This window comes from Vipera ursinii (assembly GCF_947247035.1).
Source record: "Vipera ursinii genome assembly, chromosome: Z".
In the NCBI taxonomy this organism is placed as follows: domain Eukaryota; kingdom Metazoa; phylum Chordata; class Lepidosauria; order Squamata; family Viperidae; genus Vipera; species Vipera ursinii.
In genome coordinates, this window is record NC_139517.1 from 123,804,836 (window position 1) to 123,827,405 (window position 22,570).

Consider the following 22,570-nt stretch of genomic DNA (forward strand, 5'->3'; position numbering starts at 1 on the left):
GCCGGTTGCATCATGCAGAGGCCATGCTCACCCCAGCTCCAGGAATGCGAAAAAAGTTGACATATGTCACGACACGTCACATGATGCAGCGAGTTTGACACCCATGGCCTAAATCAGAGGTCTTCAAACCTGGCACTTTTATGACTTGTGGACTTCAACTCCCAGAATTCCTCAGCCAGGCATGCAGCTGTTGTAAATATAAGCCAAGTGCCAAGTGCCCACATTGCCATTGTTTGAGCATGGGAATGCTGCAATAGTTGTAACTTAGAGGAAGGGTAATATGTCCCTTTTTTCAGCACCTCCAAACTATTGTTAAATAAATGGTCATAAGTCAAGGACTATCTCTACTGTTTTATTATCTTTCTATGTTTGCAGAAAGATTCTATTCTGCTGTTAAAGATGGGGCAATCTTCTTTTACACACCATTCATATTATAGGCATGGTTTTCAGAACCATGAAGAATGAATGATTCAAGACAGGTGCAAGTTTTCAGTTGCATTTAACATTCGTTTTTTTCCCCCCATTGACAATTAATAAGGTGCTGAAGCAAATCCTGAACACTGATGAGATGAAAAAAGTTCATTTTGATATGATGGTGCCTTCAAATTAGTGAAAGAACAAAAAACTCAGATTTAAAAGCAGACTACGAAGGAAGCAGGTATATCAGTGGTTTTCCATGAAAACCTGATGAGACAACCAGATCCCCAAAACAATGAGCTTTGTTTTGAAAGGATCATAGAATGGGTAGATCAATGACAGATCAGATTTTTAACAAGGCTAACTACCTTCCTTTTGTTGTCAGGTAGTCCACAAGTGAGCTCAAAATTTATGTTGCTAAATGAGACAGTTATTAAGTGGGTTTTGTCCCACTTTATGACCTTTCTTGCCACAGTTGTTAAGTGAATCACTGCAGTTTTAAAGTGAGTAACACATTTGTTAAGTGAATCTGGCTTCCCCATTGACTTTGCTTGTCTGAAGGTCACAAAAGGTGATCACATGACCTTGGGACATTGCTATCATCAAAAATATGAATCAGTTGCCAAGCATCTAAGTTTTGGTTACATGGCCATGGGGATGTTGCAATGTATGAAAAAAAGTCATAACTCACTTTTTCCAGTGACGTAACTTTGATCGATTACTAAACAAAATGTTGTAGATTGGGAGCTATCCGTATTTGTCTACATCAGCGTTTCTCAGTTTCAGCATCTTTAAGATGCATGGACTTCAAATCCCAGAATTTCCCAGCTAGCCTGGGAAATTTTAAAGCTGTCAAGATTGAGAAACCATGTTCTACATTATTCCTTCCTGGAAATGACACTGTACTTCCCTTTCTTCTGCTTCAATTAATGTTAAAGAAAAAAGAGTTGACATACCAACGCTCCACTACTCAACAAAATCATGAACACAATGAAGCTTTCAAACCAGTTGTGTTCCACAATTTGGTAACATGTCTTTCTTAAATTCCACCAGGTTTTCCCTGGAAACTTAGTAGTATTCACTGAACACCAAGGATAACGGTGAACACATCCTGAAAGAGACATTGAAGTCACAAGGCACAAAATTAATGCACAAAGACAATTCTTGTGAACAGGTTAATATATATATATATATATATATATATATATATATATATATATATATATATATATATATATATATATATATATATATATATATATTTGTGTAAATTACTAACAAAGAATTTAAAGGGAAACTGAGATGCATTTCTAACTCTTTAGTCTTCATCAGTCAGCTATACCCTTCTGAGATTCGAACCTGGGCTGATTGCATACAAGGCAGTGTTATTTGCCTCTAAGCCACAAGGTCTCTCTCGCTTTTGTTTTATATATATATATATATATATATATATATATATATATATATATATATATATATATATATATATATATATATATATATATATATATATATATATAGCTCTGCATCCTGTCTTTCAAGAGGCTTGCTGAACCTCTCTGGGAAGACACCACTAATCCTGTTGGCCATCCTGTCTGGGATGATGAAAAGTTTTGACCATCCTTTCTGAATGAAGAAATGTTCAAAATGTTCAAAAGCAATTGTAGCTTGAATTGATCGAGGAGGGGGAAAAATGATAAAATTCATAAAAGTACGGGTGGTCCTGGACTTACAACTGACTTCCCATTGCTAAGCAAGACAGTTGTTAAGTGAGCTTTGCCCCAGTTTATGACACTTTCCCCACATTTATTAAGTAAATGATGCGATCCTTAAACCAATTTGGTTTCTACCATTGACTTTGCTTATTGGAAGCTGGTTGCAAAAGCTGCAAATGACCCCAGGACTGGCATAAACACACAGCAATTGTCAATTCTGATCATTTGACCATGGGGTACATATATATTACCTTACTATAGCAACAAAAGTTGTACAAAGTCAAATATTTATCTTCAGGAAAGTTTATTAGATGGGGGGGAAAAAGGTGGGGAAAATTGGATTGGTGATATGAGCTTAGGTCATCCTAAAGAGGCTTTTTCAAGAGGCAACGAGAGGTTGTTTGTTTGTTTTCCTTGAAGACATTTTGCTTCTCATCCAAGAAGCTTCTTCAGTCCTGTCTTCAAGGAAAAAAGAAAAACAGTCCAGTTGCCTCTTGAAAAAACACTTTAGTGACAGCCATGATCTGGATGGCCAAGAGTCTCCACAGACATCTACCAATTTATGGTTAGAAGTAAGGAGAACCATGTAAATTGAGTCAAGGACTAAATAGTGTTAAGATGTATTAAAGGCTTGTTGAAAAGAAGCAAGTCAGTTGCTATACATTCTCAACTTTTAAAGTCAGAACTTCTCTCATCCCATCTAAAATGCATGGACTGAGATGTGTTTGAGTATTAGTTGAAGATGCATGGATCTTTGGACTGTTAGAAGACAAATCAGCTGGGCAGTCCTTGAAGAAAATTGGATACAGTTTTCAGAGAACCATACTTTAAAAAAAAAAGTCAAAGTGGGCCATTTTGGTGATGCTCTGATACGTCTGTGAGTCCGTATATCAAAACCTGCATGGTGGTGGGTATGGCATCATGAAGCCTTGCTCCTTAAAATGTAGGTAAACCATCATGAAGTCTTGCCCATCACCGTCATAGTAATCACAGAATGGGTTGTCATGTGACCAGATTTGTTTTTACAACCTTTTTTTCTTGCGGAGGTCACCACAGATCACCACAGACCTAAAGTGACCACCTCAGTTGTTAACTGAACGTTGCAGTCGTCAAGGAAACCGATTATTTGCTATCAGAAGCTTTTTGGCAAAAAACAGAAGTAAATGCCAATATTGTAGAACAGGGGTGTGAAACTCAATTTCATTGAGGGCCGCATCAGCATTGCGGTTGCCCTCAGAGGGCCGTGTGGGTATGGCCAGGGTGGGCGTGGCCTGCTGGGTGGGCGTGGCTAGAGTATGTATGGCCTACTGGGTGGGCGTGGCCAGCTCTACATCGTTCGCATCAAGGGTGCCTATGGGGGCCTGGGCAGGAGTGGGACAGATCTGAGGGTCTCTGGCAGGAGGAGGGTCTCTGGGCCAGGGCCAAGGCAGTGGGGGCCGTTCCCTCACTGTTTCCAGGATGGCTTCGGGGGCCACATGAAACCACTTCGCAGGCCGGATCCGCCCCCCCGGGCCTTGTGTTTGACATGTCTGTTGTAGAACATAGTCACATGACCATGGGGCATTGCAAATAGGTATAAATCTGGGCCAGTTATCAAAACGCTTGAAATATGGTCATGTTACTGGTGGCGGGAGGGGGGGGCAGCCATCAGAACTTCAGAAAGGTTTGTTTTAACTTCAAGAGATTGCAGGCGAAGTAGTTAGCCCTCGCCGTCCTCATCTCAGCAAGATAAGACCTTATAAAGGTTCTTAACTGCAATCAGTCAGATTCGGAACGGCTGGACCTCCAACTGCTCTCTAGACCCTGTGTCTCAAAGGTGACCCTTCGAGAGCTGTATGCAACGAAATTTCATTTTGAAGTATGCCGATTGGTGTACATTCAAAGTGACAATAAAGTTATCATCATCATCATCATCATCATCATAAGCTGACCACTTTACATCTGCAAATACATGAGGGGGATGATGCTTCAGTTATAAATGTCATGGCCACCACCTGGTAGATTCTGACCCACAGACCCACAGATATCTCTGGGGACATCCTTATGAATATAAAATCATATACATCTGTCAAGGGGCTCCTTACGTTTTGGGAAACAATCCTCTGGCTGCTTGAAATGTTCATCAAGCTCAGAGATGTTCTTCAGGAATTCATCTGGGTCTGTCAGATCCACAGTGCTGCCTTCTGAACAGCTGGTGGAGTCTGCATTCTACAAAACAAAAAAGTCAGGCCAGATGTTTCCACAGGATCAGCTGTCCCTTGGCATTCCTAGAGTAAACGCTGAGAGAAGACACCACCGTTTTTTTAAACATGGAGTGGAAGCGTTGGGCTTCTGCGTGATCTGAACTCAAATGGCAAAAGTAGTTTGAAGAAGGTAACACTGAGGCCATTACCGGATCGCAGAACACACCCACGGGTGTGTTAAGCAGATTTTGATCTCTGCACATTCTCAGTTAATACAGGCAGTCCTTGATTTACAACATTTCATTTAGTGACCATTTCAAGTTACAACGGCACTGAAAAAAGTGACTTATGATTCTTTTCCACGCTTACAGCCATTGCAGCATCCCCGTGATGCTGTGATCAGAATTCGGATGCTTGGCAACTGACACCCATATTTGTTACATACTGACATTCTCCCGGCCGCAGAAGAAACTCCTCGCGGCCGCACTTGACAGTTGACAGCTGTCAAAAGGCCGCTGGAACCAAACTCGCATGCGCGCCAGCAGCCGCTGACACTGACAGCTGTCAGAAGGCCGCGCAGGCGCATTACCCAACAGACTGACAGCCGCGAGCTGTCAGAATGCCAGCCGAGGATGCACGCGCTACTCAGCCGGTGCGCCAGCCAGCTGACGGATTCCCCCCGGCCGAGCTGTGCATGCGCCATCACCAGGGAGCTCTCAAAGCTGCCAGCTGGCCATTGGACGCGGGTCTCGCGGCAGGAGAATACGAGTTCCTGATTTGTTGTTGACGTTTACAGTTTACTATATAAAGGCATGTTTTACCGCTTGTCAGCTCGTCCGGAGCTGAAGCGAATAAATCGTTAAACCCAAGCTGGCCGTCTCTTTCTGATCCTTGTCCGAGATAGTTCAATATTTATGACTATTTCAGTGTCCCAGTCACATGATTCCCTTTGTGACCTTCTGACAAATGAAGTCAATGAGGAACTCAGCTTCACTTAATAACCGTGTTACTAACTTGAGAACTGCAGTGATTCAGTTAGCCGCTGTAGCAAGAAAAGGAAAGTAAAATGGGGCAAAATTCACTTAAACTCTGCCTCAACCTTGTAACAGAAGTTTTGGGCTCAATTCTGGTCATATGTTGAGTGTAAGTGTGAAAAATTGTCATATGCCAGTTTTTTCAGTGCTGTTGTAACTTCGAACAGTCATTAAATGAATTGTTGTAAGTCGAGGACGTACAGGTAGATAACCTGGGCTGAGAAAGATTGAGCGGCTATGTTCCCCAGAGAATTCCCATATGGGAGGGTGAAAGATTAGGTCCACGACGCGTGGACTTCAACTCCCAGAATTCCTGAGCCAGCCATGCTGAGGGGAAAGGGAGTTTCCAAACTGAGCCATGCTGGCTCAGGAATTCTGGGAGTTGCAGTCCACCAGTCATAAAAGAGCCAAGGTTGCCTACGTCTGGCCTAGGCCTAGGAATCTTCTCAGTACATGCCACAAGTTAAATCTAAACTTCACTCACAGATCACTTTGGTAACATTTTTCCTGGCTGTAGATTGGGGAGTGGTATTTACCTCTTTTCCCTTGGACAGCGAGGATCCGACTTTCCCTTTGGGAATAGAAATTTCTGACGTCCGGCTCCAGACTTCACAGCTTTTGGCCTTTTCTCCCCTCAAGCGCAACTGGTTTTCTTGCTGAAAATCACAATAGCTGGGATTCAAAATGAGTTTGCTAAGCACTGGTTGCCTTGGCTACCAATATGCCAGCCACAATCAGCTGATCCAGGCCTTACCTCTCTTTTGTGAGTGCCAACCCTACAGATGCCCCTGCCCAGAGTTTAAAAATCAGGATTCTGGCTAAATTTATTTTTCTTCTTTTCCATATACAGGTAGTCCTCAACTTACAACTATTTGTTTAGTAACCATTTCAAGTTACAGCGGCACTCAAAAAGTGACTTGTGAGCATTTTTCATGCTTACAACTGTTTCAGCATCCCCATGGTCACATGATCAAAATTCATAGGCTTGGCAACTGGCATGTACTTATGACGGTTGCAGTGTCCTGGAACCACATTTTGCAACCTTCTGACAAGCAAAGTCAATGGGGAAGCCAGATTCACTTAACAACCCTGTCACTAACTTAACAAATGCAGTGATTCACTTAACCACTGTGTCAGGAAAGGTCATAAAATGGGGCAAAGCTCATTTAACTGTCTTGCTTAGCAATGAAAATTTTGGGGTCTCAATTGTGGTTGTAAGTCGAGGACTACCTGTACCATTTTCCAACAAATATCCTCGCACCTAAACCTCCTGTCCAGGGATATTCACACACAAAAATCCACAAAAAAGGAGTTGAAACTTTGACCCCATGGTTGTGGCTGCGTTTTACTTTTCTCAACACTCCAGCAGATAGGTTGCTGTTGTTTATCCAAGAAAGAAGAATTTTTATTTATTACATTTATATGCCATCCATCTCACTAATTATACTCCCCCTGAGAGGCCTGCAAAATGATTAAAGGATGATGCAAAATATTATGTGCATCTTCCTAGAATTTATTTATCAGCATTTCTGCCTACAGACTTAAGTAGATATTCTCATAGAAAGAGAAGGTGAAGGGAAATAGTATACACTTTAACCTTTAACCTTTTGCCAGATTTGCAATTTCTGACAAAAATTTGGTTCCTAGGTAAGCAACAAAACCAGGACATCTTGATGAACCAGTACTGGTCCTCTCTAAGGCACCTGTTTTTCAACATCAAGATGTTTGGACTTCAACTCCCAGAATTCCCCATACAACCTGCTGGCTGGGGAATTCTGGGAGTTGAAGTCCAGACACCTTAGAGTTGCCTTGAGAAACACCGCTCTAAGGGAAATAACTGATGAACAATAGCTCCTTGGAATCAAGTTCAATCCTGGTGCTTTCATGGACTCATAATAGCTGTTATGTATGCAGGCACCTGCATAGCAACAGCCACCAGGGGGCATTGGCCTGAACGGTTTTTGGCGGGAAACCCAGTTTTGGCGGGAAACCTAGGGCCAACCACATTGGCTGTCCGCTTACCTGGCTAGGTATTTAAGGAGGCCAGGTAACCCTCATTCCCCAGTGGGCCATCCCCTCCAATAAAGAGCTGAACTCACACTCTGGCTGGCGTCTCTTCCTTGCATCGGACCCACCACACAATAATAGCTATGCTCACATGGTTAGCCACTGTCTTCTTCAAAGATGTAGTTTCAACCTAGAGCGTCCTGCAGGTCTCCTACTGACCCAACCCGACTTTGTGACCAGCTGACCCAAATCTAGCTCCTAACCTGCTTTGTACACTCTGTCTCGATGACCGAGCCCAGATCTTCTGAGGCGTCGCTATCAGTTTCCACATGAGCAATCGGAACACAGATAAACACGCTGGGGTTGGAGATAAAGTCATCTTGGTTGCTCTTCTCGCTTGCCCAAGGGCTGCTGTGACCCTCTTTGGAATTATGAATGTGGCTTCTCATTTCTACCTCACTTTTCTCCAAGTCACACTTTACTTTCTTGGCGGTTGCTTTCCTCTTCCACCCCAAAACCCGGAAGAAAATGGTCAACACAGCCTGTTTTGCAACGTGAAGTCCTCTGTGGATCCTAGCAAAGGCAATCTTCAAGTTGTTGGTTTCCCTGTCCTCTTCTGGCTGCTGAGTGAGGTTATCGGTACTGAAGGAATTCAGCAGAAGGGCAATGAACAGGTTGAGAACCTCAGAGGAAGGACAAAACGAAAGATTAATAACAGATGCGAATTATTATTAGATTTGCTTAGAACAGATTATATTATTATTATTATCGTTTGGAATACTAATGCGGAGACAGAGGTCGTTTACAAGAGAAAAGCATATTTGAACAATGTGTTGGCTCTTTTCTAATCTGCAAAAAGTTCATCTCCTGGTGATTTCATAGATACAGGTAGTCTTCAAATTGCAACCTTTCCTTTAGTGGCCGGTTCAAAGTTAAAATGACACTGAAAATAGAGTGTATAGAAAACACGTAAATAAAGAGACAGACAGACAATAAAAAGAAGAAAGTTGCTCAAGGACACTCACCACTAAATTCCCAATCACCATCACCAGCATGAAGACCAGCAGGCACAGCGACCGCTCAGCCACCACCATGCAGTGCCACATGGTCTCAATCCACTCCCCGCACAGGATTCGGAAGATAATGAGAAAAGAATGGAAAAAGTCCTCCATGTGCCAGCGTACTTTGCAAGTGGGATCTAACTTCTTGCAAGAGATTTTATAACTGTTCCCAAACAGCTGCATCCCAAATACAGCAAAAATAAAGACGATAATGGCCAGGACCAGGGTCAAGTTGCCAAGAGCATCCACTGAATTTAAGATGATTTTTATGAGGGTATTTAAGGTGGGCCAAGACTTTGCCAGCTTGAAGACTCTCATCTGTTGAAGACGAGAAGATCAAATCAGTTTCAAATTAATTTTAACAATGGCAGAATAATACAGTATGTCAAGTACAGTATGTTCAAAGATAACTATTTATTTATTTATTTTATTAAACTTATATACCGCCCTTCTCCCGTAGGACTCAGGGCGGTTCACAAGGTTTTTTAAAAACAATGCAACAAGTTACAAAAATTAAAAACAATTAAAATAATTACACTAACCTTGAAATATAACCCAATTACAATTAAAAAAATACAATTAAAACCCCAGTTAATACTCTCAGTCCAGACCAGAAAGCTCGAAGAGCCAGGTCTTCAGGTCCCGGCGGAATGAGCGAAGGTCAGGGGCAGTCCTAAGCTCTACAGGCAGCTGGTTCCAAAGGGCCGGCGCACCCACAGAGAAGGCCCTCCCCTTGGGTATTGTCCACCGGCAATCTTTTACCGGCGGTACCCTGAGGAGACCCTCCTTGTGGGAGCGCACAGAACGAAGGGAGCTTGATGCCGGCAGCAGGTGTTCCCTCAGATATCCCGGACCCAAGCCATTTAGGGCTTTATAGGTCATCACCAGCACCTTGAATCTCACCCGGAGGGCAACCGGAAGCCAATGCAGCTCGCGGAGTAGAGGTGTTACATGGGAGTATCGGGAAACCCCCATCACAACTTGCGCGGCCGCATTCTGCACCAGCTGAAGCCTCCGAGTGGTCCTCAAGGGCAGCCCCATGTAGAGAGCATTGCAGTAGTCCAATTGGGAGGTCACGAGCGCATGAGTGACTGTGCGCAGGGCATCTCAGTCCAGGTAGGGCCGCAAATGGCGCACCAGGTGAACCTGGGCAAAGGCCCCCCTGGTCACGGCTCCTATATGATCTTCAAAACTGAGCCGCGAATCCAGGAGGACGTAAGAAGGAAGTAAGAGGTCAAAAAAGTTGAGACAATCGCGACTCCCTTTCTTAAACATTCAAGCCATCTCTGTCAGCGATCCATAAATTTAAAAAATATTGTCCATTTACTGATAGCCCTCAAACTACAACAATTCATTTAGTGACCGTTCAAAGTTACAACGGCACTGAAAAAAAGTGACTTATGACCATTTGCAACATTTCTCCGTGGTCACATGATCAAAATACAGATGCTTGGCAACTGACTCGTATTTATGACAGTTGCAGTGCCCCGGGGTCACGTGATCCCCTTTGGCGACTTTCTGACAAGCAAAGTCAATGGGGAAGCCAGATTCACTTAACAGCCGTGTTACTAACTTAAGAACTGCATTGATTCACTTAACAACTGAGGCAAGAAAGGTCGTCAAATGGGGTAAACCTCACTTAACAAATGTCTCACTTAACGACAGAAATTTTGGGCTCAGTTGTGGTGGTGAGTCGAGGACCACCTGTAGCTCCAAAAGCCACAGAACAAACAGTTACCAGCCTCAAGGTTCGCAGCACAGAGAAGCTGCCCTTTTTCCCTCCTTTTTTCCCTTTCCTGTCCTCTTTGGCCTCGCTAGACGTGCTCAGTTCAATTATGCTGATCAGGACAATCACGCTGTCAAAGATGTTTGAGCGCTGCTGAAAATAATGGTAAGGGTCCATGGCGATGATTTTCAGGATCATTTCTGCCGTGAAAATTGCTGTGAAAATCTGTCAGATTCAGAGAAAGAAAAAAAAATAACAGAGTCAGTCCTGAGGAACATGAGGGCTACTTCATGTTTGTTTCTTTATTAGATTTTTTTTTTTAGAATCCTGCCTTCATTACTTTATAAGTAACTCAAGATGGTGAAAATACCCAGTACTCCTTTTTTTTCCCCACTTCAAGAACCCTGTGAGGTGGTTGGGCTGAGAGAGTGACTGGATTATCCAGCTGGCTTTCATGCCTAAGGCAAGACTAGAACTCACAGCCTCCTGGTGACTGGCCCAAAGTCATCCAGTGAGCTTTCATAGCTAAGGCAGGACTAGAACTCACAGCCTCCTGGTGATTGGCCCAAAGTCATCTAGTCGGCTTTCATAGTTAAAGCAGCACTAGAATTCACAGCCTCCTGGTGATTGGCCCAAAGCCATCCAGTCAGCTTTCATAGCTAAGGCAGGACTAGAACTCACCGTCTCCTGGTGATTGGCCCAAGTCATCCAGTTGGCTTTCATAGTTAAAGCAGGGCTAGAACTCACAGCCTCCTGGGCCTTCACCACTTGACTAAACTGACTCTCTCTTAGTCTTTCATATATTCAGTTCAGTTTTTGTTAATGTTATGTGATCCTTGATTGGTTGTTTTATTATTATCAATTCAAGCAAAGAGGAGAATCAACAGGAAGGTTAAAAAAAATCAAGATGGCAGCCAAGACCACACAATCAAAGACTTGCCCTCTTTTTATCAGTACAGGTAGTCCTCGACTTACAGCAGTTCATTTAGTGACTGTTCAAAGTTACAATGGCACTTTAAAAAGTGACATACAGTAACTATTTTTCACACTTACAGCCTTTAGAGCATCCCCACAATCATGTGATCAAAATTCAGTTGCTTGGCAACTGACTCATATTTATGACTGTTGCTGTGTCTCAAAGTCATGTGATCCCCTTTTGGGACCTTTTGACAAGCAGTCAATGGGGAAGCCAGATCCACTTAACAACCGTGTGACTAACTTAACAACTGCAGTGATTCACTTAACAACTGTGGCAAGAAATGTCACAAAATGGGGAAAAAGTCACTTAACAAATTTCTCACTTAGCAACAGAAATTTTGGGCTCAATTGTGGCCATAAGTCGTGGACTCCCTGTATAGCATCAGGTTTAATATTTTTAAACAAGTCACATCTTTCCACCTTGAAGTACAACCTTGGTCATCTGACAGTAAATTAAAACTATCAAAAATAATTAGCAAAGAAGTTGCAACAGCAATCAGTATATCACATGCCAAAGATCTCCTTCTGGTTTTCAAATCAAGAAGAAAAAGAAATCTATAGGGATCCCCTAATACTTCAGCCAAAGGGATCAACCAAATTTTTAGCATTTTATGAATGTAAAATGGGTAGATTCTCTTCTGCTTCAGCATTTGCTTACTGTTGTGTAGATGGTTCTTTGCAGGCAATAAGCGAGACAGAAGGTTGCAAACAGGAACATTGCTTTATTGAGGCAAACAGGAACAGAACTGAAACAGTGGCTGCTGCGCAGCTACTTATATGGTTGGCCACTAGGCGGCAGCCAATAGGTTTAAAGGAACCCATTCCTACCCCAAGTCAACCAATGATGTTCTTGGAGACAAGTCTGGCTTAGTCAGTGACCATTACACAGACACACCATTGAGCAACCTTTAAGCAGCATTCAAACAGATACGTGAATCACTACAAGTAAAAATCCCAATACATTACACTTACCATGTTACCACTCGAAAGAGCTTGCTCAAACTCGGGGGTCATTTTGTAGTGGTCCAAGGCCATAAAAAGAGTGTTCATCACAATGCAAAGTGTGATGATGAGATCGGTAAAGGGGTCCATTACAATCACACCCACTTTCTTCTTTATTTTCTGCCACAGAGGGCAACAGTTCCAGATAAAATACTTGCGGGCTAACTTGTTCAAGAAGCCAGGCCATTTTCGATCTGATTCTTCGAGCTCTAAACAAGGGGAAAAGGAGGATTGGGGAGGAGAAGGGGAAGGGGGAGGAGAAAGACAAGGAGGAGGGGAAGGAGGAGGGGGAGGGGAAGGGGAAGGAGAAAGAAAAGGAGGAGGAGGAGGAGGAGGAGGAAGAGGAGGAGGAGGAGGAGGAGGAGGAGGAGGAGGAGGAGGAGGAGGAGGAGGAGAAGGAGGAGGAGGAGGAGGAGAAGAAGAAGAAGAAGAAGAAGAAGAAGAAGAAGAAGAAGAAGAAGAAGAAGAAGAAGAAGAAGAAGAAGAAGAAGAAGAAGAAGAAGAAGTTGTTACTGAGATACTCATTTAAGTTTTTTTATGGCCTATCCTTCTAACTTTGGTTGAGAATGTACAAAATGTCTCCCTTTTTTTAACTTCTCTGCAGTTCATTCCCGGAAAAAACACAATGGTCTCTGATGAAATTCGGACATTAGATAAAACATGTTTTACTTCGATAATTGTAGGAATCTGAATGGTTAGGAAAAGGTGTTTTATTTTTCAGCCACTGCTCTTTATGTTTTTGAAGAAACACTTTTGGTTCCAAATTCCATACAACAGAAAGTTGGCATGCAAGCATTTGTAAAAATTTCAAAATAACGGACCATAAACAAATACAGTGGCCCAGAATCACCTTACAGGGGAGATGGGTAGCATAAAAATTTAATAAATACAATAAATACATTGAAAAATATGACAGATTTTCCTAATCTACAATTTCTACTGGAAAGGAATTGCTACTGTGGTAATCCTTGGCAGCTATTCGTTTAGTGACAGCTCAAAGATACAACAGCCATGAAAAAAGTAACTTAGGGCTGACCCTTGCACCCATGATCAAGATTCGGGTGCTTGGCAACTGGCATGTACCTATGACAGTTGCACTGTCCCACGATCATGTGATCACCACTTATGATCTTCCCAGCCCACTTCCAAAAAGCTAGGTCCAGGGGGAAAATTGGATTCACTTAAAAAAACAACACAATTCACTTAACATTGTTCTCAAAAAGGTCGTAAAATTGTCAGGACTCACTAGGCCGCAGGGGTAGGCAAACTTGACTCTTTTATGACTGGTGGACTTCAACTCCCAGAATTCCTGAGCCAGCCATGCTGAGGGGAAAGGGAGAGGTTTTCATGATAAGCCATGCTGGCTCAGGAATTCTGGGAGTTGAAGTCCACGAGTCATAAAGCAGCCTAGGCCTAGGCCAGGGGTAGGCAACCTTGGCTCTTTTATGACTCTTGGACTTCAACTCCCAAAATTCCTGAGCCAGCATGACTCAGCTTGGAAACTTCTCCCTTTTCCCTCAGCATGGCTGGCTCAGGAATTCTGGGAGTTGAAGTCCACCAGTCATAAAAGAGCCAAGGTGGCCTACCCCTGTCCTAGACCATCCCCTTGTTTAGGAACAAAAGTTCTGCAAAAGAAAACCTGTACCTTCAAGGACGCTGGTAATAATGCTGACCACACTCGCTGCCCGCTGTCTCTGAAGTGGCTGGTTGTAATAATCAACTGACAGTTGATGAACTTGGACCATCTTGTTAGCTTCATCATACAGAGACATCTGTTTAAAGATGTATGCAGTAAGTTTACTTATAAATATTCCTGCTCTTTGGACAGAAATATGACAATTTATACACCAGGCAAGTCAAAGGATTCTTAAAACTGAAATATGAGTCCTATACAGGTAGTCTGTATGAGAGCAGAGAAGAGTGCAGAGAAGAGCAACAAAGATGATCAGGGGACTGGAGGTTAAAACATATAGGGAACGGTTGCTGGAATTGGGTATGTCTAGTTTAATGAAGAGAAGGATGAGGGGTGGCATGATAGTCTTCTAATATCTCAGGGGCTGCCCCAAAGAAGAGGAAGTCAAGCTGTTCTCCATTGTACTGGATTAAACAATCATGTCTAGTGTAATGTCTAGTCTAATGAAGAGAAGGACGATGGGTAACATGATAGCAGTCTTCCAATATCTCAGGGGCTGCCCCAAAAAAGAGGGTGTCAAGCTGCTTTCTTGAGCTACTGCTTATCTGAAGCACAGAGCGACTTGACTGAAGTAGAATTTAAACCGTAAATGTCCACATTGCAAACTGCAAATGTGATTTTTAATGTACAATTCAAGTAGTCCTCAACATACGACTGCTTGAAGTTACAACTCCCCTGGGAAAAGGAAGTTATGAACATGGTTCCAAAGTTCTGACAGTCACCCACCCCACCCCACCCCCAGTGACTTTGGGTGCTCAGCAACACAGCTGCATTTACAGTGATTTCCAGCATCCTGTGGTCACATGACCTCATTTTATGGCATTTTTGATGAAAAGCAGAAGTTTTTACAAAACCGCATGGTAGCATACAAGGGATTCACTTAACAACTGTGCAATTTATTTTACTACAGTATTCATTGTATGACAACAGCATTTGCTTAACAACTGTTGCAAAATAATAATAATAAAATCAGGCTGATCACATGACTGACCCTGTTTATGATGGTAATGTTCAAGCTCCATTACAGTCGCATGTAAAGGACTACCAGTATTACAGTTGTTAATTGATAGGTGTTTGCAATCTGTCTCATATTAAATCTATATTTGCACAACCAGCTTTTCTTCCTTCCCTCCCAGTTCCCCCCAACTTAAGTCCTAAATTAGTCAAATTACTCTATGCATATAAAGAAAGCACCTGCAGTTCATTTGTTAGTCATAAAAGTGCTACCAGACTCCCTCTGACATTCAGACTAAAATAATTATAAGAAACACCTCTGAAATTAACAAGAGAAATAGTTATACCACTTCAGTGAGGTTCACACAATGAGTAGCTTTTTTAAAACATGTCTTACGAATTGTAGAAATTGCTTAGTTAAAGATGTAGCCTATAAATAAATTCATTAAATAAATATAATTCATTATAATCATAAAATCTACTTAACAATGTGGTCCATAAAAGTTGAAAATGACTCACTATTGTTCACTTACCCAATTCACTCTCACTCACTCAATCAAATGATTATAATATACAGATAGTCCTTGATTTACGACCATTTTTAGTGACCATTTGAAGTTACAACAGTACTGAAAAAGGTGACTTATGGCCAGTTTTCACACTTACAACTGTTGCAGCAACCCCATGGTCACGTGATCAAAATTCAGAGGCTTGGCAACTGGTTCATATTTATGACAGTCGCAGGGTCCCAGGGTCACATGATCCCCTTTTGCGACCTTCTGACAAGCAGAGTCAATGGGGAAGCCAGATTCACTTAATAACCATGTTACTAACTTAACAGCTGCTGAGATTTATTTAACAATGGTGACAAATAAGGTTGTAAAATGGGACAACAACTGTCTTGGTTAGTGACATAAATTTTTGGCTCAATTGTCATAAGTTGGGGACTACTTGTATGCTACGAAGTATAATTGATATACTCACACAGAAACTACCTCCTTTTATGAAAATATTAGGCTGTGTTATCCCAAAGGACAATTAGCCTGTGCTCCTTATTTTGGGGTCCTTCAGAAAACATCCCTATCCAATATACAACAATGTATACTACTAATGTATACTAACTACATCTGCATCATGAACAGCCTATGAAGCGTAACCCCCTTTCTTGAAAGAGCAAATAATTGCCAATATTTTCAACCCACCTGGTTACTCATGTTGGGATTTTCCATAACAGGAGGAAGCAACAAGGCTTCTCCTGCAAGAGGTTCCATGTTCAAGGACCTCATTCCACCAGGTCCCACCAAGGAGATCAACCCGTTGCAATCATCTCCGGCGTTCCATCTATTGGACTGTATGTAGTTAGGAGTAGCTGGATGAGACCCATAGCTGGCTTGACTCTGGGTGCTTGGACGCCTGACTATGCGCGTAGGCAAAACACAACTACGATGGAGCTCCATTTCCCCAAAACCGTTGGAGTCTTCATCTCCAAATTCAGTCTTGGATCCCGTCTCTTTCCCTGACAGGTAGAAATTGAAGACACTGCCATGACTTGGTCTCCGTTTTGCTGGGTTTGAAGAAGGTCCATAGCCATAGCTGAAGATCTACAGAGTACAAGGAGGGGAGAAACGAAATGCAACACAATATTGGCATGTGTTGGTTTCCATCAGCTAGGGAAGTTCTTCAAATAAATAAATAAATGGAAAAAGAGACTGTGTATAGCTCAGGATTGAATGGACGGGTCCTTGGTGCTCTCTGAGTTTGGTTGTTTTCTTGCAGACAGTCCATTAGCACTGATGATGTTGCCTAATTTGAGTAATGAAATGTCTGCAAGAAAACAACCAAGCTCATATATACCAAGGGCCCTCAAATAAAATTATGGACTGTGAATCTATTGCCCAATGCAGAAAAAATATGAATGTTTTGAGCTCCCTGTCAATAAAGAAAGTTATTTATGATTTATTTCTGCAACTTACTTTAGGGGCATATCTATAGAGATTCTCAATCATTCAGTCATGGTTGTCCCAAATTTGCTTTTCCAGAAGTCAATGGACATTTTTGGTTTTTCTTTGAAAACATTTCGCTTCTTATCCAGCTTCTGAACTTCAGTTGAACTAAAGAAGCTTCTTGGATGAGAAGCAAAATATTTTCAAGGAAAAAAAAATAAGGAAGTTCAGTTGCTTTTTTTAAAAGCACCCTTCGGGCAGATGATTGAGAATCTCCATAGAGGCTTTCAAAGAAAGAAACAAGGAACAACAAGGAACACTGGTAGCAGTCTTCCAATATCTCAGGGGCTGCCCCAAAGAAGAGGCAGTCAAGCTATTCTCCAAAGCACCCGAAGGCAGGACAAGAAGCAACGGATGGAAACTAGTCAAGGAGAGAAGCAACCTAGAACTAAGGAGAAACTTCCTGACAGAACAACTAACCAGTGGAACTACCTGCCTCCAGAAGTGGTGAATGCTCCAACACTGGAAGTTTTTAAGAAGGGACTGGACAGCCATTTGTCTGAAATGGTATAGGGTTTCCTGCCTTAGCAGGGGGTTGGACTAGAAGACCTCCAAGGTCCCTTCCAACATCATCATCATCATCATCATTTCCAGTTGTCTTTTGGAAAAACACTTTTAGGGGTTTACTTTGGGGACCTGGCTTTGGGGAAAATAATTTTTTTATATATTTTTTTACAAAAATGGAATATCAGATTGCACAGTGTAGTTGACTGCTTTCCTAGGTCACAGAGAAAAAAAATCTTGAAAGTCACTTTTTGAAGGTATAAATTTACTAAAAAAACTTCCATGCAAGGATTTTTGGGTCACCCACTGGTGATTACGAATTGCATATTGCAGTCAGGTTTTTTTTTCCAATTGGTACATTTCCCCCCCCCACACACACACTTTTAAGATTCCAGTTTTGCAAGAGTTGTTAGGTTAGCGACACGGTTGTTAAGTGAATCTGGCTTCCCCCATTGACGTTGCTTGTCAGAAGGTCTCAAAAGGGGATCACATGACCCCGGGACACTACAACTGTCATAAATATGAACCAACTGCCAGGCATCTCAATTTTGATCACGTGATCATGGTGATGCTGCAACGGTTCTAAGTGTGAAAAATGTCCATAAGTCACTTTTTCCCAGTGTCGTTTTAACTTTGAACAGTCACTAAATGAAGCATTGTAAGTTGAGAAATGTCTGTACTGTATATTATCGTACTGTTTTCCGATGACTGTCATTGGAGGCTGGGCCCGAATCTTCCATTTCTAAGGACAGTTTCTTCATTCTGTTGCTTCGTTCTTTGTCTTCCTTAGATGCTGGAGACACTTCAAAAGAGCTATGAGACATACTGTCATTTTCTCTGGCGTTTAATTCCTAGATTGTGGAAAGAGCAAAAGGGAACCATACAATTCTATTTTCACATACCTTTTTTTTAAAATAAAGATTACTATTTAAAAGGACAGCTTTCCTCTTACAGCTGCCGGTTTACCTCAACTGTCTAAAAGACTCCCAAGCAATTGCAGTCTTTTCTCAATTGTAATATGTTCAATATATCTCCTTTAAAAATACATCTGGCATATCTTTGCAAATCCAAACCATATAACCTTCAAAAGCATAACAGAACAGTAGTCCTTCATCACCTTCCCTAGCATTGTCTCCAAATATATTTATCTGAATTTTCTATCCTATTTTTTCATGCAGGAAGTTCAAGGCCACATACATCGTGTTCCCTCCTTAAAAAACTGAGTCATTTCCTTCTTCCTTTTTTTCCTGGCACACATATAGTATATGTCCTTAGTCTCACTTCCTGGTAAGGTTTAGTTAGACTTGCTATCTCTATCAGAATTTCCTATAAATAAATCTCCTTTCTGTTGTAGTCACCAAACTTGCTTTAACTAGTTAAGCTAGATGATGTGATAAAAGTATTGTATAGGAATCGTGGTGGCGCAGTGGTCAGAATGCAGTATTGCAGGCTAACTCTACATTCCCACAGCCAGGAGTTCGATCCTGACTGGCTCAAGGTTGACTCAGCCTTCCATCCTTCCATGGTGGGTAAAATGAGGACTTAGACTGTTCGGGGCAATAGGTTGAGTCTGTAAACAGCTTAGAGAGGGCTTTAAAGTGGTACACAAGTGTAAGACCTGTGGGAAGAATCCAGAGAAAGAAATATTTTGGGAAATATTAAAATGGCAGAATATATTTCCCTAAAGGATTTTAAAGGCAGAAACCAACCCCAGCCACCCCCAGTCTCTCTGCCCCAAACAGAAAAAATGGCTGCAGAAATGCAGATATGATAATCTTGTCAGAAAGATTGGAGCCAGGAAGATGGGATTAGAAAGACAAAGATCCCTAGAGTCAACAATCCCTCACACCAAAAATCCAATCGTCATCAGCCACAGCCCCAGGGAAGCAGGATATGACCTTTGGGACATAATAGGATTAACCCACCACTCCCTGCTACATGTAGTCAGTTTTTACAGAGCCATCTTTCTGTCTGGCTCTCCTCTTCAAAAAACTACAACCTTCTTTCTAAAGCAGTCTCCATGTTGTTTAATCCCAGCTTGGACTGGATCCTGATGAAGATTTATCTTTCAACAGAGCTATTGCTATCATTGCTATGCAAGTCCAGGAAAGCCTGTGAAGGGCCTCATCAAAAAAAAAGTCAATATGGCAGCCACAAACATACAATTGAAGCCTCTCCCTATTTTCTGCACATTGTGAAGCATGCAAAAAATGGGAGGGGCTTCAGTTATATGGTTTAAACAGCCAACTTAATTTTTTGGAATTGCTCTGCACAGGCTTATCCTGTCTGTCAGAAGCGAAGGTTGTGATGATGTAGCGGCACAGTGTTCATTTTAATGAAAGCAACCAGTTATAGACACCTCTTGCTCTTTTTTTAGCATTTCCATGGTTTCCCGGAATTTTCTCTCTTTGGCCTCTGTTTCAGCAATGGTGGCTTTGCTCTGTTCTTCATAAGCCATGGTAACCACCGCTAAGATTAGATTGACCAGATAAAATGAGCCCAGAAAAATGACCAGCACGAAAAACAGCATGTAGATCTTCCCAGATGCTCTAAGTGTCTGAAATTAGAAGAATATATTAACCAGTTGTGAGAAATTTTATATGAAAATACATTTTATCCTTTATACTGTTTCCATCTTCCCTTTAAACATCAGCAGAATCCACAACGGTCTGAGAATCAGCATCTCCACTAGATAATTGTCAGTCAAGCTGAAACAAATGGGGGAAAATCCTTTACCCAAACGTCCTCAAACACCCAAATAAATTATCTAGACCTAATCCACATATCAAAGGATAAGGTCTGCAAACACAGATAGAGTTAATTAAAATAGGTCTCCCAGTGGAACTGTATGTTTACAAGAATAAACCTCACACACACACACACACACACACACACACACACACACACACCTCAAGTGTCACATAGACACTTCCATACCAGGATAAGCTCCGCTATAAAAGTCTGTAGCTGTACCCCATTTCTCTGTAGCTGTCCCTAAAGGCCAACTGTTTACCTTTAGGAATAAATATTTCTTCTTTCCTCATAGCTGTCTGGATCTCATTTTTATTTACCCTTGTGCAATCCTGGCTTGAGTTGGAAACCCAAATTATTCTTCTGGTGCAATCTTTGATTAGCATTTACAGAATTACAGAGTTGGGAGGAACCCTGGCGGATGTCTAGTCTGACCCCTGCTCAAGCAGAAGACCCTACCATTTCAGACAAATGGCCATCAAATCTTTTCTTAAAAAAGGCTGAGCGCCAAAGAATGGAGGCCTTTGAGCTCTGGTGCTGGAGAAGACTCCTGCGAGTCCCTTGGACTGCAAGGTGATCAAACCGGTCAGTCCTAGAGGAGATCCACTCTGACTGCTCTTTAGAAGGCCAGATCCTGAAGCTAAAACTCAAATCCTTTGGCCACCTAATGAGAAGGAAGGACTCACTGGAGAAGAGCCTAATGCTGGGAAAGATTGAGGGCAAGAGAGGAAGGGGATGACAGAGAACGAGGTGGCTGGATGGAGTCACTGAAGCAGTAGGCCTGAGCCTAAATGGACTCCAGAAGATGGTAGAGGACAGGAAGGCCTGGAGGAACATTGTCCATGGGGTCGCGATGGGTCGGACACGACTTCACAGCTAACAACAACAAAAAAACTCCAGTGATGGAGCACCCACAATTTCTGGAGGCAAGCTGTTCCACTGATTAATTGTTCTCATTGTCAAGAAATTTCTCCTTAATTCTAGGTTGGTTCTCTCTCTCCAGCACTTACTTTTTGTCCTGCCCTCAGGTGCTTCAATTTTAACTGTTCACTCCTACTTATTCCTATTCAAAAGCTGCATGGTATCCATCAGTGGAAACTCACACTCTGCTAAAAGGTGTAATCATTTTGATAAATGTGCACTCAAGATTTATGGTGGATTGAGAAACCAGCAAGCTGGGAATCATTTTTTTTTTAATATTGGTGATTAAATTTTATAATTAACGTCTTGAAATAACAACTGGTGGAGACATTAATAAAGTTTTAGCTCCTTTATTAAATCAAAGATTACTTCAATAAGTCCTGCTGTGCTGCCTCATCGTGTGGGTGGTGGGATCACTGAGCACCAAGGAATAGAGTGCGTGAAGATGACATTTTCTATCGCAGGGGTGTCAAACTGCCGGCCTGCAGGCCAGATGCATCATAGCAAAACCCCAATGGGGAAAAAGTCAGGATATGTTGCGACACGTCATGTGACATTGCGAGTTTGACACCCCTGCTCTATAGGATCTTTACCCAAGGTGCAAAGGCTATCCTAGATAGCCAGCTAAAGCAAGCAAGCAACTATATTTGTACATCTGTCTCTGAGGGAGAAAGATAGGTTTTCGATTTTGATAAATAAATATTGGGCAGCAGAGATATTGGAAGATGCTGAAGGCAGAGGTTGGTTTTATTCGATCAGAATTGAGCTGCAAGGGATCTTGGAGGTCTTCTAGTCCAGCCCCCTCCCCAAACAGGAGACCCTACCATTTCAAACAAGTGGGTCTCCAGTCTTTTCTTAAAATGCTCCAGTGATGGAGCATCCATTCCACTAGTTAATTGTCCTCATTTTTAGGAAGCTTCTCCTTAATTCCAAGCTGCTTCTCTGCTTGATTAGTTTCCATCCATTGCTTCTCATCCTGCCTTCTGGCGCTTTGGAGAAGAGGCTGATACACACACACACACGTCTTCTTTGTGGCTATCCCCCAAATACTGGAATACTGCTATCATGATACCTCTAGTCCTTTTTTTTCCTCCAGACTAGCTATATCCGTTCTTCATATATTACGGACAATGATCAAGGGATCATTTCACATTGCATGAGAGAAAGCATGGATAGACAAGTTAGGGGTGTGACCAAAGGAAGTTATTTGATTAGGTCAACTGGGCCAAGCTGTGGATCACCCTCAGGAAAACAGCAATCTAGAATGTTTCATTGTCCTTACGAAAACGTATATGTCTCTCAGGAAGCCACAATATGAGAAAAATATGGTGAAACAGACTAGTTCTACTCAGGGCTTTTTTTTCTCATAGAACGCTCAGAACGGCGTTCTGGCACCTTTTTTTTCAATGGATTTTTCCAACTTTTGCACAAGCTGTGCTACTCCCTCTATTGGCTTTCGAAAGCCAATAGGGTCTTTCTTTGTTCTCCTTCCGGAGAGGTTAGCAGATGTGAAGGAAGAGGGCCTGGGGGGAGGGGGAGGCCCATTAAAGGTCCTATGAATTACGACACTGGCTGTGCCTGTCCATCGCTGTATCCCTGCGTTTAGGTGGGTTGCAGGCTG

General features: G+C 42.2%; 1 protein-coding gene across 1 annotated transcript in view; it reads right to left on the reverse strand.

Annotated features, from left to right (window-relative positions):
- LOC310650223 (sodium channel protein type 5 subunit alpha-like) overlaps nucleotides 1-22,570 on the reverse strand; it is a gene marked incomplete at its 3' end in the record, with an annotated part of 68,505 nt that overhangs the window by 25,781 nt on the left and 20,154 nt on the right. The window contains exons 8-18 of the mRNA XM_083379056.1: nucleotides 19,637-19,834; nucleotides 17,973-18,128; nucleotides 15,973-16,371; nucleotides 13,769-13,895; nucleotides 12,094-12,332; nucleotides 10,156-10,368; nucleotides 8,382-8,735; nucleotides 7,620-8,039; nucleotides 5,886-6,005; nucleotides 4,217-4,337; nucleotides 1,374-1,528 (exon numbers count right to left, since the gene is read on the reverse strand). Of these exons, the coding sequence (XP_083235182.1) occupies nucleotides 1,374-1,528; nucleotides 4,217-4,337; nucleotides 5,886-6,005; nucleotides 7,620-8,039; nucleotides 8,382-8,735; nucleotides 10,156-10,368; nucleotides 12,094-12,332; nucleotides 13,769-13,895; nucleotides 15,973-16,371; nucleotides 17,973-18,128; nucleotides 19,637-19,834 (2,502 nt within the window). The remainder of the gene's footprint in view (nucleotides 1-1,373; nucleotides 1,529-4,216; nucleotides 4,338-5,885; nucleotides 6,006-7,619; nucleotides 8,040-8,381; nucleotides 8,736-10,155; nucleotides 10,369-12,093; nucleotides 12,333-13,768; nucleotides 13,896-15,972; nucleotides 16,372-17,972; nucleotides 18,129-19,636; nucleotides 19,835-22,570) is intronic.